The following is a 14,465-nucleotide window of genomic DNA, read 5'->3' as shown; positions in this document are numbered from 1 at the left end:
CGCTGAGACTTTTTTCCCCTTATTTTTATTTAACAAACTTTATTAAACATTTGTGTGATATATAGTGGTAACAAGTACGTGTAGTTAACCTCACAGAACTTAGTCAAGTGAAAAGATGTACAGTTTGAGCGTAAGTTTTGGTGATGCTGTGAAGGTCAGGAAGAAGGGTCTATGGAAAAGAATAATAGGAATGTGCTGGGAGTCCCCATAGTCACCCCCAAATTGAACCATTTGCTAGGAAGACTCTCAGCCATAGTGCTCATGGCTATGATTTATTACGGCAAATGGATATAAGGCACATCAGCAAGGGAGAAGGTGCCTGGGGTGACAGCCATGGAAACCAGGTGCGAGCTTCGGGAGTCCTCCCCCAGGGGAGGATGGGGGAGTCCTGCTGAATATGCTTCTTTTCCACAGCAGTGCCTTGTGATGATATGTGCTGCCACTGCTGAGTCACTTCCGTCGTGTCCCACGTGCCCTCTGTGCAGCCCCATAGACTGTAGCCCGCCAGGCTCCGCTGTCCATGGGACTCTCCAGCAAAAATACTGGAGTGTTTTGCCATTCCCTTCTCCAGGGGATCTTCCTGACCCAGGGATCAAACCCGTGTCTCTTATGTCTCCTGCACTGGCAAGCGGGTTCTTTACCACTAGCGCCCCCTGGGAAGCTCATGATGATCCCTGGCAACTGTTTACCAGAGCAGCTCACCTGAGCCTGGGCATTCAGGGTTCCTTACTGGTAGTCAGTGGTGTTGGCACCCTTTGCCCAGCATGTACCAGTTCCAGACTTGCAGCAGGAAAGCAGGTAGGCTCAGCAAAAACAATATTGTTGGTGTAAACAGTTTAGGCTCAGTGAACCATTCTTATCAGGGACTGCAAAAGACCCCCCCTCCAAATCCACGTTTCCAGACACCAGCCAAGCATGTGTCTTGTGAGCAGGCCTCTCTAGGATGGCAGTCTCAGGCCTGGTGTTCATTCTTTTCTAAACAGGTGTATCATTTTAGATAGGGTGTACTGAATTTTTATTAGAATTGAAATATAGGCTCATAAAAATTCAAATAGTTTAGAAATATATAAAATAGAAGTATTCTTTCCCACTCCTGACCTACCTTTTCATGCATTCCCACTCTGATAATACAAGCATCCTGGTACATCTTTTTAAAATTGAAATGAATGGCATTATACACAGTCCTCTCTCATTTTTCACTTACCATTATCTCTTGACCATTTTTCATATGAGTACATATCTACTTCTTTTCCTTTTTTAAACAATTGTTGGTATTTTGCTAACTCAAATAACACTGCAAGGAATGCCCTTTACATATATCTTTGCTTGCTTGTATAGTTGTGTCTGCCTGTAAATTATTAGAAATGGAATTGACAGTTCAAAGAGTATGCACTTCAAAAGTCTAGCAGCATTGCTAAATTGGAGTGTAAAATAGTTCTGTGATCTACTCTTAAAAGGTTTGTTGTTCTTGTTTAGTCACTAAGCTGTCAGACTTTCTGCAACCCCATGGACTGTAACCTGCCAGGGTCCTTTGCCCATGGGATTTCCCAGGCAAGAATACTGGAGTGGGTTGCCATTTGCTTCCTCCAGAGGATCTTCTCCACCCCAGGGAGCAAGCTCACGTCTCCTGCATTGCAGGCAGATTCTTTACTGCTGAGCTACCAGGGAAGCCCACTCTTAAAAGGTACCAACTCCCTTCTCTTCACTGTCCACCTACCACAACTCTAGCCTTCCCCTTCACCAGCTAACATTTCTAAAGAAACCAAAGACCTTGTTGCCAGGCCCTCCTGCTCCCATCCCAGCAAACCCTCAGAGATGCTGTGATGACGACCAACAACCCTTAAGGATTGAACTGAGAGGGGCTCCCAGGCCCCCCAGACCCCAGGAGGTGGAGAGCTGAGAATGCTCCACCCTGGACTCCTTCCAGCCCATTTCAGACATCCCAGGAGATGGAAAGCAGAGATCAACAGTATGTCACTATAAACCTACAGATGGGATCTCCGCGGACTACAGCTGCCAATCAGAGCGATTAGAAATGTGCTTTAAATCATTCAGACAGGTGGACACCACTGGCGGCGTGTGTCGTTGTAGCGTTTTTAAAGCTCATAGTTCACTGAGCCTCTATCATTTTCTTTAAATTTTTTTTCACAGCAGTCCCACAGAGTTTATGTTTCTAGGATACACTTAAAGCAGAAAGAAAAATAAAAAACCTGGAAAGATACAAGCCTATGGTATCCAGTTAATGCCCACCTTTTTACTGGTTTTCTTCTCACTAAGCATAACTCTTACATCTCGTAGGCAAATTCATGGTTTTACTTAAAGTATTTTTATTTGGGGAGAGACCTATTAGCTTTTTCCTTTTGTGTGGCATCCCTGGTAAGAAATGAACAAATCAGTGTGAAAAACTAGTCAGGATGGGATGGAAGATAACCACGTACCCTGCCAGCCAAAAGGCTGTTTGAAGAGCTCCCACCAAGAGCAGTGAAATAAAACAGTGTTAATGAGAATGTAATTAGTAAAGCCAGTTACGCTGCCTAAGAGGCTATAATACAGCTAATTGCTTCCTCAGCTATCAGAAAGCTATAAATAGAGATTTAAGTAGAGAGATGCCTCTTTTAAAACATGACTTCAGGTTAACAGACTGATTTGTTTTAGATTCTAAAGATGGAGGGTTTTCCTTCTTAGTGTTTATTGTAAAAAGTGATAAAATTTATAAATCGGGGTGGGGGGGATCTTGAAGGGAGGATTTTTTCTTCTGGAGATTTCCTGTTCCAGGGCCCCACGGAGTTCAGGTCAGAGGGCTGGGCAGTGGGTCCAGGGTACATGCCGGCAGGTGCTGGAAAGCAAGGGCCGTTCTGGGCCGTGTTCCCAGGCAGACCCTGCTGGTACCATCTCCACAGCATCCCAGCGGACTGGATCTCAAGACCAGTGTGGTCCTGAGGCCAGGCAGACCATATGAGCCCAGACTGCCTACCCTGGGCTGTAACCGTCTCTGAGGTCCAAGAGTCAGGATGCTCTGACAAGGTCCAAACACCATCTCCCCCCGCCCCCTCCCAACGTCTCCTTTCTCCCTCAGCTTCAGCACATCAAGGGTGACGACACATGCATTCCATTGCTTTCTACACGGCTAGCTTCCTTCCAGGGTACACACACGTTTCATTTTGAGCAAGCACATTTGCTTTACATTTTTAAAAAGTTATTATATAATAGCTTTTGAGTCAGCATACTATGTAACATTAGCTTTGAAGTGTTTTTGGAGGCCTTCCTGTTTAAAATCAGTTTCTCCTGGTAGTTATAAAGCCTCCCCCAATACTTAGAATAAATAGGTAGCTGTGTAAGAGAGAACTTTAGTCAGGAAAACATTATGATCGTTCTCGGCAATACAGGAAGATCCCGCTTCTTGAAAAAAAAAGTGCTGAGACTTTTCCTCCAAATACCCTTTAAAACCCCTTTAAACAGAGTCAGTTCAGTTCAGTTGCTCAGTCGTGTCCAACTCTTTGTGACCCCATGGACTGCAGCAGCCAGGCCTCCTATCCATCGCTAACTCCCGGAGTTTACTCAAACTCATGTCCATTGAGTTGGTGATGCCATCCAACCATCTCATCCTCTGTTGTCCTCTTCTCCTCCTGCCTTCAATCTTTCCCAGCATCAGGGTCTTTTCAGATGAGTCAGTTCTTCACATCAGGTGGTCAAAGTATTGGAGTTTCAGCTTCAGCATCAGTCCTTCCAATGAATATTAAACAGGGTGTTTCTTACCTAAAAGTTCAAAAATTGTTTCCACCTGGAGGGTAGCATTTACCATATATAAGAATTGATGGAAAATAAAATGTGTTTGTTATTATGTTTACAGCCAGAGCTTTTAAAGATAAGACTCGAAGCTAGAGATTCCAATCAAATGGTTATTGTAGTGGGTCTTATTTTAGTATCACATGTCTGCTTTCAAGAAAAGATAGTTAGTGTTCATATAAACGGAAGTGAATAGCTGTGATTTCCAAGGTAACGGCTATGTATATACCTGTAATTGACATTTTTCTTAAACCCTCAAGTGGTCTTTAGAAAGTGTTTTCATATTTCTTTTAATCCCTTTTCAAACAGATCTGCCTCAGGCTTTTATAATCTATATATAGACTTGAGTAGCAGAGAACACCAAAGTCAGTGCCTACCGACACTGAAATAAGTGACATGCAGTATCAGGGAAGTGCTTGGTTTATTTGAAGGTTTTATCTCAGTATTTTCAAGATTGAAGGGAGCAGGTTTTTAGAAAGGCCCAGGTGGATCCTGTTCCTGAGGACTGCCCTAAGGTGAATTGTAGTGCTTCCATTCCTGGGTGGTCAGCTGGTAAATAGACTTTCTGGTTGTTTGAAAAGCAGAACTGGAGTTAGTTAATTAAAAACAACAACAAAACACAACTCTCTCTCACTCAGAAATGTGTTCCTTTTACATGAATCCATTTTCAAACAAGAGCTTGGTGACTACTTTTCGTTGAGACTTGGGTTTGTCTACAGTTGGGACACTCCGGGCACAAGGAGGTCCCTGTCTGGCCCAGTCCAGTGTCCTGGGGAGTGGGTTGGGGGTGGGAAGGAGGTCCCTGTCTGGCCCAGTCCCGTGTCCTGGGGAGTGGGTTGGGGGTGGGAAGGAGGTCCCTGTCTGGCCCAGTCCCGTGTCCTGGGGAGTGGGTTGGGGGTGGGGTGGTGCGGGATTTGCCTGGTCTTTTACTGTTGCCTGCAGCCTGAGGTTAAATGAGGTACCTCTTGGTCATTCCATCTTGTGGTTAAACTAGATGTCTCTGTGTGTTCACTGAGTTTGTAATGTCAGTTCTGAATACAACATAAAGCCCACCCCTCCCCCCTAGTGTTAAGGTCCCAACACACTCATCTTCTTCTCTGTCCCAGAGACCTGACCACTTCCAAATGCAGTCTCGATAGCCGGGACCTAACAACGAAAACATCGCTTTTAAAATACAGTACAAATGCTCCAGGCTTGGTTGTGTTTGTTCCTCAATTACGGCACAGTGCCTGCGTAGATTAAAATCTGCCTTGAACAGAAGTTTTCATTTTTTGTTCTTAACTTATAAATCCTTTAATATATCAAATATGCATCGCTTTTCTGATGGCAGCAGGAGAAAGGGGCTTAAATTTTAAAATACTCTTATTATTGCATTCAATTTCAGAGTTCCTTCTGTGATTCTGATACGAGCTCCAGACCTCAGAAGTTACAGATTTTTCACAAAGAAAGCTACTATTAATGATTTCTATAAATTAGACTTTTCCAACGGTATAGTCATACTGTTGGTAACTTCTACCAAGACCCAAACATCTTGGAAGTCCACTTCTGAAAGTATGTGAATTAGAATAATTTAATCAGTTTGGTATTGTTCGGACTTGGCAGATGGAATCACTGATGTCTTTAGAATGTGAACCTGGCTTCAGACTCCTATCAGTCATTCCCTGCGGACACTTCTAGGCGCCTTTCTGACTGGGCACATGACTCTTTCTCAAGTGTGCCTTGGCTCTCTGGCACCGGTTTACGGAGGCCCCACGCCTGGGCTGACCTCTCCCACCTCCATCAGCCCCTCTATTCCTGCCACTCCCCCTGTTCTCAGTTAATATGCATGGTGGTGGCTCTTTGCCGTAGACAGTGAGGACCAACAAGTCTGTAAACAAGGGGTTACTGGTATGTAGGGGTTTTGGATGTAGAGAAAACTCTAAAACTGGCTGTGGGGTAGAGCGTGTTTGCAGAAGGATATGCCCAAAGGTGGGCACTAAGGTTTGTACACTACAGTGACCCAGGAGAGCACTCAGGTGGGCCTGAACTGGGACAGGGGCATTCTGGTTGATCGAGAAAGGACGCTGAGGCTTAACCATGGACAGACTAGGTGATTGATTGGGATGAGAGGTAGGGTGGTGGCAGATCTCTAATCTAAACTTGGGAAGACAGCTGGGGGTAGTGCTTTGGGCTGTGTTGAACTCGGAGCTTCCAGTGGAACACCAAGAGCGAGGAGGAAGATATTGAGCAGAGGGTTGGAACTGTGGATCACAATCGTGGAAGATCGAGATGGAGAGACGGGCTTGAAGGGGATAGTTGAAGCCACGGGCACAAAGGACACTGTCCAGGGAATGAGTGTTAGAAGAGTTAAATGGCGACGATGTGGTTTTGGGGAATCTGCAACTCAGAGGAGAGAAGTACAAGAAGGTGGAGCGGTGAAAGGTGCTGGAAGAGAACACAGTGGGGAAAGCAGGCAGCAGGCTGGAGGAAAGCAGCGTGTGATGGAACAACATGCGTGGTGGCTTATGTTATAGCAAAGTGATAACGTATTATCTGAGCGGGAGGGGCACTGAGATCAGATTTCAGAGCCCCCAGAAGGCAGACTCAGACATTCAGAATTGGCAGGAGGAGATGGGAGACACCATTTTAATGGGAGTTATGGGAAGAAAGGTGCATGGATACAAGGAAGAAGAGCCGGGAGACTGAGCACAAGTGTTTGAGCCTCGATGGGATGGGAGTGGCTCAGGGTTAGAGGGCGGGGCCCGGCTGCTCCTTTTGTCCCCTCCCCACCCGCAGGCACGTGGTAGTGGCCTTCCAACCCTTGATCCTGTCCCCAGCATCCACTTCCCCAAGGGATGCTGGCATGACCAGTGCCTTGAGAGCTGGGACTCTGTCCCACCTGCCCCGTGCCTGGCCTGACCTTCATCTCGGTGTACACATTGCATTAACAGAGAGTTCATCTTACCTAGTCTCATAGCAACTCCATATAGCGAGTCTATCCTTATCCCCATTTTACTGATGAAGAAATTAAGGCTTAAGTTAAATAACTTTACAAGATGCAGTAATAATAAGTGTGGAAATTTTTAAACAGCTTTATGCTTTATTAGACCATAGCTGCCTTCTACCACTCCAGAAGGGAAAGAAGTTTTGCCCATCTTTGTAGGTGAAGGTTATATAAGATTGCCTGGGGAAATTACTTTTTTCCCTTCCTTTCTTTAAAATATAATTCTTATACCCCAAGTTGACCCTTTTGAAGTGTATAAATCAGTAGCTTGAGTATAGTCACCACAGCCATTACCATGGTAAATTCAAGAATATTTTCGTTACTCCAAGGAGAAACTCTGTTCCCATTAGCAGTCGTTCCACTTTCCCCATTTCCCCAGCCCCCCGGCCAACTCTAAACTACCTTCGGTTCCCTGGACATTTCTAGTAAATGGAATCACACACTATGTGGTCTGCTGTGTCTGACTTTTTCACTTGGTGTGTTTCCAAGGTTCAGCCAGGTTTTAGCATGAACAAGGATTTCATTCCTTTACACTGTTGAGTAATATTCCGTTGTGTGTATACATCACATTCTGTTTATCCGTTCAGCAGTTGATGGGCGTTTGGATTGTTCCTGCTTTGGAGCTACTAGGAATGATGCTGCCACAGACACTGGTGTGCAAGCATTTGTGTGGACATGTGTTTCCAGTTCCCTGTGGCATGTCTTGGAAGGCCACTTGGAAAGAGTGCAAGCAGCATAAAGTTCAAGAGCTCTTGTTCTCCATCTTCTTCCTCTGTTTGTTTCTAGTTCCCGCTGGTGGCTGACTTGTTCCATGATGGCAAAGACTCTGCTCCCGCTGCCACCTCTTCTTCCAAGATCAACATTCGCTCCTCCAGACCCCCTGTGAAAGCCTCCAACAAGGAGCACAAGAAAACCGTGGGTTACCAGGTTAGCCCCCAGGCCCCGGAGCTGTGGAGCCTGGCACGTGAGGCAAGACTGCCTCTCTGGAGATGAAGGATGGAGGGGCAGAGTCAGAGGGGGGCCCGAGTGGCCTCGGTAACCGCATCCCCAGCCCCAGCCTGGTCCTTCTGTGCCCTTTGAAGAAGGAAGGTGCAAAACCTTCACTAGAGGGAACTGGAAAGGGAGAGAGGGGAGGACTCCAGTCCCACATTGAGTGTCTGATCCCTGTCGGGGGGGACCACATTGCAGGACCACAGACACCTGAGGGTGAGCCTGGTGGGCTAGGGGTGCAATCTGGGAGGGCAGGATCAATAGCCTGGGGACCCGAAATTGAGAAATGGCTCCTGCTGTGGGCCTTGACATCCAGCATGTCTCCCAGGAGAGCAGAGTGCCTGCTGAGCCCTGGCAACCACTGACCCTCATGCTTCGGTAGATGCCTGCTCTGGGCACGTCCTGTAAGGCAGTAACTGCCAGCATGCCACCCGGGCACCCTGTATCAGGGCTGCAGCGCCTCCAGCCACGTGACGGTCCCTCTCACATTCTTGGCCCTTGCTCGCCTCATCTCATCTGATCAGGGTGCTGAGTGAAACGCACCCAGAAGGTCTTTCCCCAGGTGCTTTGCAGAGCCTGTTGCTGGGATGCGGGAGGGTATGGGGGTTGGCCACGCAGCCCAGCAGCGTCAGAGCTGGAGTCCGCCCCCAGGTCCCTGAGGGTCTCCCTGCCCTGCGTTAAAACAGTAATGAAGCAATAAGAGCATTGACAGCTTCCACCCCCAGTCTGGGGGTGCTCCTGGACATTCGTGATTCACCACGAAAGGCTGAGGAGGAGTAGGTCAAGGGGTGCTGACCTCTGTCTCCCCAGTTCCGCTCCTCCCTGCACCTGCTCATGGAGACGCTGAACGCCACGACGCCGCACTATGTCCGCTGCATCAAGCCCAACGACGAGAAGCTGCCCTTCCAGTGAGTGTCGCCTCGAGGGTCAGGGGCACGGGGCGGGCACAGCCCCACGGGTCTGTGGTCCCCGGCAGGATGAGTGGCAGGTCCTGCAGCCCCGCCCCCCACCCCGGTGGTTTATGTGCCAAGTATGGACCCCAGCTGTCTGCTGTTTGGAGAACTGGGGACCGTGAAAGGCCAGCTCCCTGATCTCACATTGCTTATAGTGATGGTTAGGGTGCCCACGAATCAGAGAGCCGGTTAGAAGTGTGCCGTTAAATGGGGACATGAGTGCATCTCACAGCAGCTGCTCCGTTCAGAGATGGGAGTGGTCAGGGAAGGTTTTTTGACTGAGGAAACGTAACCTCACGTGGTGCATCGAGTGATGAGATGTGCAGACGGTCCCGTGTCTCACCCCCCTCTCCTCTGGGCCTCCAGAACCATCCACACTTGCTCACTTTCCCCTCTCTGTGACCCACATTCTGCCACTACTCCTACCTTGACATACTCCTTCCATTTCTGTCCCCACTCATATGGTTTGCTGCTGCTGTTCAGTCGCTCAGTCATGTCCGGCTCTTTGTGACCCCATGGACTGCAGCAGCCAGGCTTCCCGGTCCTTCACCATTTCCCGGAGTTTGCTCAAACTCAGATCCATTGAGACAGTGATGCCAGCCAACCGTGGCTGACCTCACCCAAATCTGACTCTTCAGCAAAGATTCTTCGGCATCTCTGTCGTCTCTGGGTTGTGCCAGATTCCACCTGGCATTTCTGCCGGTCTGCTGTAGCTTCACTGGCCTCCTCACGCTCAACATGTCTGAAACCAGACTCATCCTCCCCGCCCCCCAGAACGGTTCCTGTTTATTTGGTCTCTGTCACAGTAAATGGCATAAGCATTTCCTGACATCTCATCCACCCACCAAACTTGGCTCTTCCAAACCAGAAACCAAAGGGTCCCTCTGGACCAGCACCGTCTAGTAGAACCTTCTGCCGTGATGGAATTGTTTGGTAAATCTGCAGTGACCTACATGGTCACACATGCCTACTGAGTTCTTGCAGTGTGGCTAGGGTGACTGAGACAGCAAAGTCTTATTTTCATTTTAGTTACTTACAGGTGGCTAGTGGCTACCATATTGGGCAGCAGGGCCCTTACTCCCTAGGATCCAATCATGGTCGAAGTCCTGTGGAGTCCACCTGACAGTCTCTCCCATGGTCTCCCATGTCCCTTCCTGCCACAGTGGCCCTGTCTCAGCGTCTCTCCATTTCTTGCCTGGAATGCTGCCCTGCGCCTGCAGAATGCTCTCTCACTCACCCTGTGGCCTTTCCTCCTGCTGCCTGAGCCTCCACACATGCTAGCCAAAGGAGGTACATTTTTCCATTTTCAAGCAATTCCTTCCCATCTTTCTGATTTCCTTTTTGGTCCTGGCATAATTTCTTTCTGTGAAATAATTTATTTTGGCAACTCTGACTCTCAGGATGAATATCTGAACTGCCTTCTGCATTTCATATCAGTTAATAAAGCTTGACTTCCACTCTCAGGGGCCTCGTCCTAGAAAAGGTTGGGAAGACAGTGTCGAATCAGCCTCCTCAGGAGCCGGCTGACTGTCCACTCTTCTCTCTTCCTCCAAGTTCCCGAGACATGCTCAGGAAATCCCCCCATGTGGATCTGTTTACCAGACGCCTCCAGAAAAAGAGAGGCTGTTAGGAAAGCAGCGGGTGTGAAAGACGTAGATTACGTGTGAAGGACAAGAGTGGCGCGCTGGGCCCAGGAGCAGAGCATGTGGGAATGCCACCAGCTCTGCCCGCAGCCGGCCTGACCTTGGGCGATGCGTCTATCAGAACCAGGTGCCCACCATGTGCCGAGTTCTCATGATGAGTCTCTCCTCCCACGTGAGAGAATCCCCTGGGGATTCTCAAAGGGACGTGCGAGTCCTAACAGCCCACTTTTCTAGGAGTCTCCTTTACCTTCAGGACCAAAGTCTTCCTCCCAGTAGAGTGGGGGAGGTTACAGAACCAAGTCAGAAAGCCTGCGTTCTCGGCTACCGCTTGTTTGGCTCATCCCAAGCAAGGCCCTCGCCCTCTTCGTTTCATTTCCCCATCTGTTAATTGTGGCTAAAAAAAAAAATAGTTATCCTGATGAAAGACTTCAGTAAGATAATGAGGATTATTTATGACCAGTATAAAAATTTATGTCATGAAAATCTGTAATGTTATTGATAATTCTGAAAACAAAGTGCTGTATCCCTCCTCCCCCTCCCCTAAGGCCGGGTTTTCTCAGCCTCAGCACTGTGGGCATTTGGGCCAAGTAATGGTTTTCTGCAGGGCTGTCCCGTGCACTGGAGGAGACGTAGCAGCTTCCCTGGCCTCTGCCCCCTAAATGCCAGTGGCACGCCCACCTCTGTGACAACTAACAGCGTCTTATAACGTTAATGTTCCTTGGCGGCAAAATTTTCCCCAGTGGAGACTGCTGTCCTGCACTAAATGCTTCTATTTGATAAAAAGTCTTTCTTTCTGCTTCCTCCTTTGTTCAGAAGCCATCTCTCCCGGGCACTGGGCTAGGACAGTGGAATCACGATGAATAAAGACATAGTCTCCTTCTTAAGGAGTTGTTAGCCCCAGATAGCTGGTGACAGCCTAAGAGTGACTGTCAGTGGGTCTGTGGGAACTGCAGCGATAAAGAGGCGAGAGAACAGGAAGTGTCCAGGGAGGAGGTGGCCCCGGGCAGGTGTGATCCTCTGGAGTGGGGATCATCGTCGGAGCAACTGGCCAGGTTTCCTGAAGGCCAGTGGGCTAGTCTCAGCAGTGGGTGGTCCTGAGTGCCTCAGGGTCCCGCGTGTACCTGCCCAGCACCGCAGAGCCCCAGGCAGTAGGTGGGAGCCTGAAGCCTTTTAGGCGGCAGGTGACTGCGGAGGTGGAGCCAGGTTCCCACGTCCTTGGAGGGGGCTCACTCTGTGTCCAGCTATAGCTGAGCTTCAGAACAGCCAGAAAGAAAAAGAACATTTATTCCTCATCCTGAATCATGGTGATTGATTCAGGGTCAGCTTAATTCTTTTTCTCTGAAGACTTCCTGATTATCCCAGCCAACCCCAGTATCCTTCCCTCCAGTTTCTTTCAGTATTTTTACCACGTGTATCACATGATGCCTTGTGGTTTAATCAATCCCTGGGTAGGAAAGATCCCCTGGAGAAGGGAATGGTTACCCACTCCAGTATTCTTTCCTGGAGAATTCCACAGACAGAGGAGCCTGGTGGGCTACAGTCCATGGAGTCACAGAGAGTCAGACACGACTGAGTGAATAACACTTGGATTTGCAGTTTGCTACCTCTATACACGTCTCCCGCCTCCAAGTGCAGATATTTGAGAAAATCCAGACCACGTCTGACTTTTTACTCCAGTGTCCTACTCAGTATAGGTGTTAGAATAAAAATGGGGTTTTCAGTACTAAACTTAGCACCTTAGGGCGGGTGAGTTGCTGAAGTCATGGCTTGTATCTCTAAAGACAAGAAGATAAAGTTCTTTATCTGTGTGATTCTTGGGCAGCTCTCATGACAGAAGCTCACGGCACATGTGACCTCGTATGTTGTGCCAGCCGCTGTTCTCACTGCTTTCGTGGGCTGTTACACTTACTCTTCACACTCACCCTCTAAAAGGGACACTTCCACTCTCCCCACCTTAGAGAGGAGGATACTGCTGTACAAGGAGGTGTGTTACTTGCCCCAAATCACACATGCAGCTGTAAGTGACCATGTCATGATTCACACCCAGGTCTGCGTGGCCTGAAACTCCCCTTTTTAACTTGGGAGCCAAATCATGCTTGAGGTGCTAAGTGTATATGATTGGTCACTGAGTGAAGACAGATGCCCCTGTCTGTAGAAATAATAAGGGAAGGCTCTGCAGTTGTTGTTCAGTCGCTCAGTCATGTCCAACTCTGCAACCCCATGGACTGCAGCATGCCAGGCTTCCCTGTCTTTCACTATCTCCCAGAGTTTGCTCAAACTTAAATCCGTCGAGTCGATGATGCCATCCAACCATCTCATCCTCTGTTGCCCCCTTCTCCTGCCTTCAGTCTTTCCCATCATCAGTGTCTTTTCCAGTGAGTTGGCTCTTTTCATCAGGTGGCCAAAGTATTGGAGCTTCAGTTTCAACATCAGCCCTTCCAATGAATATTCAGGATTGATTTCCTTTAGGATTGACTGGTTTCATCTCCTTGAAGTCCAAGGAACTGTCAAGAGTCATCTCCAGCACCACAGTTTGAAAGCATCAATTCTTTGGCGCTCAGCCTTCTCTATGGTCCAACTCTCACATCCATACATGACTATTGGAAAAACTATAGCTTTGACTATACAGACTTTTGTTAACAAAGTGATGTCCCTGCTTTTTAATACACTGTCTGGGCTCTGCAGAGGAGGCAGGAATGAGCTTGGGAGGGTGGACAGAGTGCAGGGAGGCAAATAAGAGGAGCAGTCCGGGTGAGGGTGAGAATGCGCACAGAACGGAGACGGCTCAGGTGCTGCCAGTCGCTGTCTTCTAGCCTGCGCTTGGCCCCTGGCCTTGAGCTCCCAGGCACACCATGCCTGTACCTCGGTGCAGGAAGGGGTGGTCTCTCTCTCTCTCCCGTGTTCTGTTTCTTTACCACTATGGCCTCTCATTGCTTGTCTTGTGTTTTGCAGTTTTAACCCAAAGAGAGCAGTGCAGCAGCTCCGAGCCTGCGGCGTGTTGGAGACCATCCGGATCAGCGCGGCCGGCTACCCATCCAGGTACCGCACCCCCTTGGGCCCGCCTCCCCAGGGGACCCCCTTATGCGCTGTCAGCCAGAGAAGAGCCTCCAAAAATGCTCCCCAATGCTGAGGGCTCAAGCAGGGAGCCGACAGACGAGAGAATCTCAGTTTGTCCTAGAAGTATGGGTGTCAAGAGTAACATCCTCCTGGACAGCTTTTCAGATTTCAGCTTGGCGTTGGTCTGGGCAGCGAGCTGGTCAGCCCTCCAAGCAGCAGAGCCTCCAAAATCCTTTTTCCTGTCAGTTCTCTAGGCGTGATTCTTTAACTCAGCTACATGCTGAAGTTCTCAGCATCGAGGGAGAACAAAACACCCCGGAACGTGTTTTGCTGCTCTGAGAAGGGCTTTGTGCTGGACGTGTTGACCCCCGGGGCCCCGTCTGAGATCAGCCAGGGCCCTTGTCTGGCCGAGAGGCAGGGCGTGTCCCTGACGCACCGGTTTTCTCTCCAGGTGGTCCTACCATGACTTCTTCAACCGGTATCGGGTGCTGGTCAAGAAGAGAGACCTTGCCAACGCAGACAAAAAGGCCATCTGCAGGTCTGTGCTGGAGAGCCTCATCAAGGTGAGCTGGGCACAGCCACGACTCCAGCTCTAAGCGCGGTGCCCTGGGATTTGGGATGGGGTGTTAACTGCCTTAGTGGTCCTCACCTCTCTTACCAAAACTGTCATCTGAGATGTTTATCCATTTTCCTGCATCAGTGACTGTAAAGGAAAAGCCCCTTTTCCACCTGCCTGAAGACATTCCCAGCCTTTCCCACATCACAGGTTCTGTAGAAAATGAAATTGTTTATACAGTGCCCTAGGGATCATGATAAGGCCCCAAGCTGCTGGCCCAGATCCCTGTCCTCCCCAAAGCCTGGGTCTCCTCCGCTCAGCCTGCCTGCTGGCACCAGTGAACCTGCCGGGGCTCTGATCTGGAGCCCAAGCACGGATGGCCTGGAAGCCAGCCGAGGGGGAAATACCCGCACCTCCTGTGTCTTCCCCATCGCAGGGCCGGCCTCAGGCCCAACCTCAGATGCTTGTTTTAAATAAGACAGTGGATTTCATTTTAT

General features: G+C 49.0%; 1 protein-coding gene across 2 annotated transcripts in view; it reads left to right on the top strand.

Moving 5' to 3' along the window:
• MYO5B (myosin VB) overlaps nucleotides 1-14,465 on the top strand; it is a 333,083-nt gene that overhangs the window by 245,858 nt on the left and 72,760 nt on the right. For both annotated transcript variants that reach the window (XM_055559254.1, XM_055559253.1), the window contains exons 15-18: nucleotides 7,556-7,696; nucleotides 8,570-8,667; nucleotides 13,308-13,394; nucleotides 13,864-13,975. In XM_055559254.1, coding sequence (XP_055415229.1) covers nucleotides 7,556-7,696; nucleotides 8,570-8,667; nucleotides 13,308-13,394; nucleotides 13,864-13,975 — 438 coding nt within the window. The remainder of the gene's footprint in view (nucleotides 1-7,555; nucleotides 7,697-8,569; nucleotides 8,668-13,307; nucleotides 13,395-13,863; nucleotides 13,976-14,465) is intronic.

The sequence above is a fragment of the Bubalus kerabau genome, chromosome 21, assembly GCF_029407905.1.
Source record: "Bubalus kerabau isolate K-KA32 ecotype Philippines breed swamp buffalo chromosome 21, PCC_UOA_SB_1v2, whole genome shotgun sequence".
NCBI classification, from domain to species: domain Eukaryota; kingdom Metazoa; phylum Chordata; class Mammalia; order Artiodactyla; family Bovidae; genus Bubalus; species Bubalus kerabau.
This window is presented reverse-complemented; position numbering and strand designations above follow the sequence as displayed.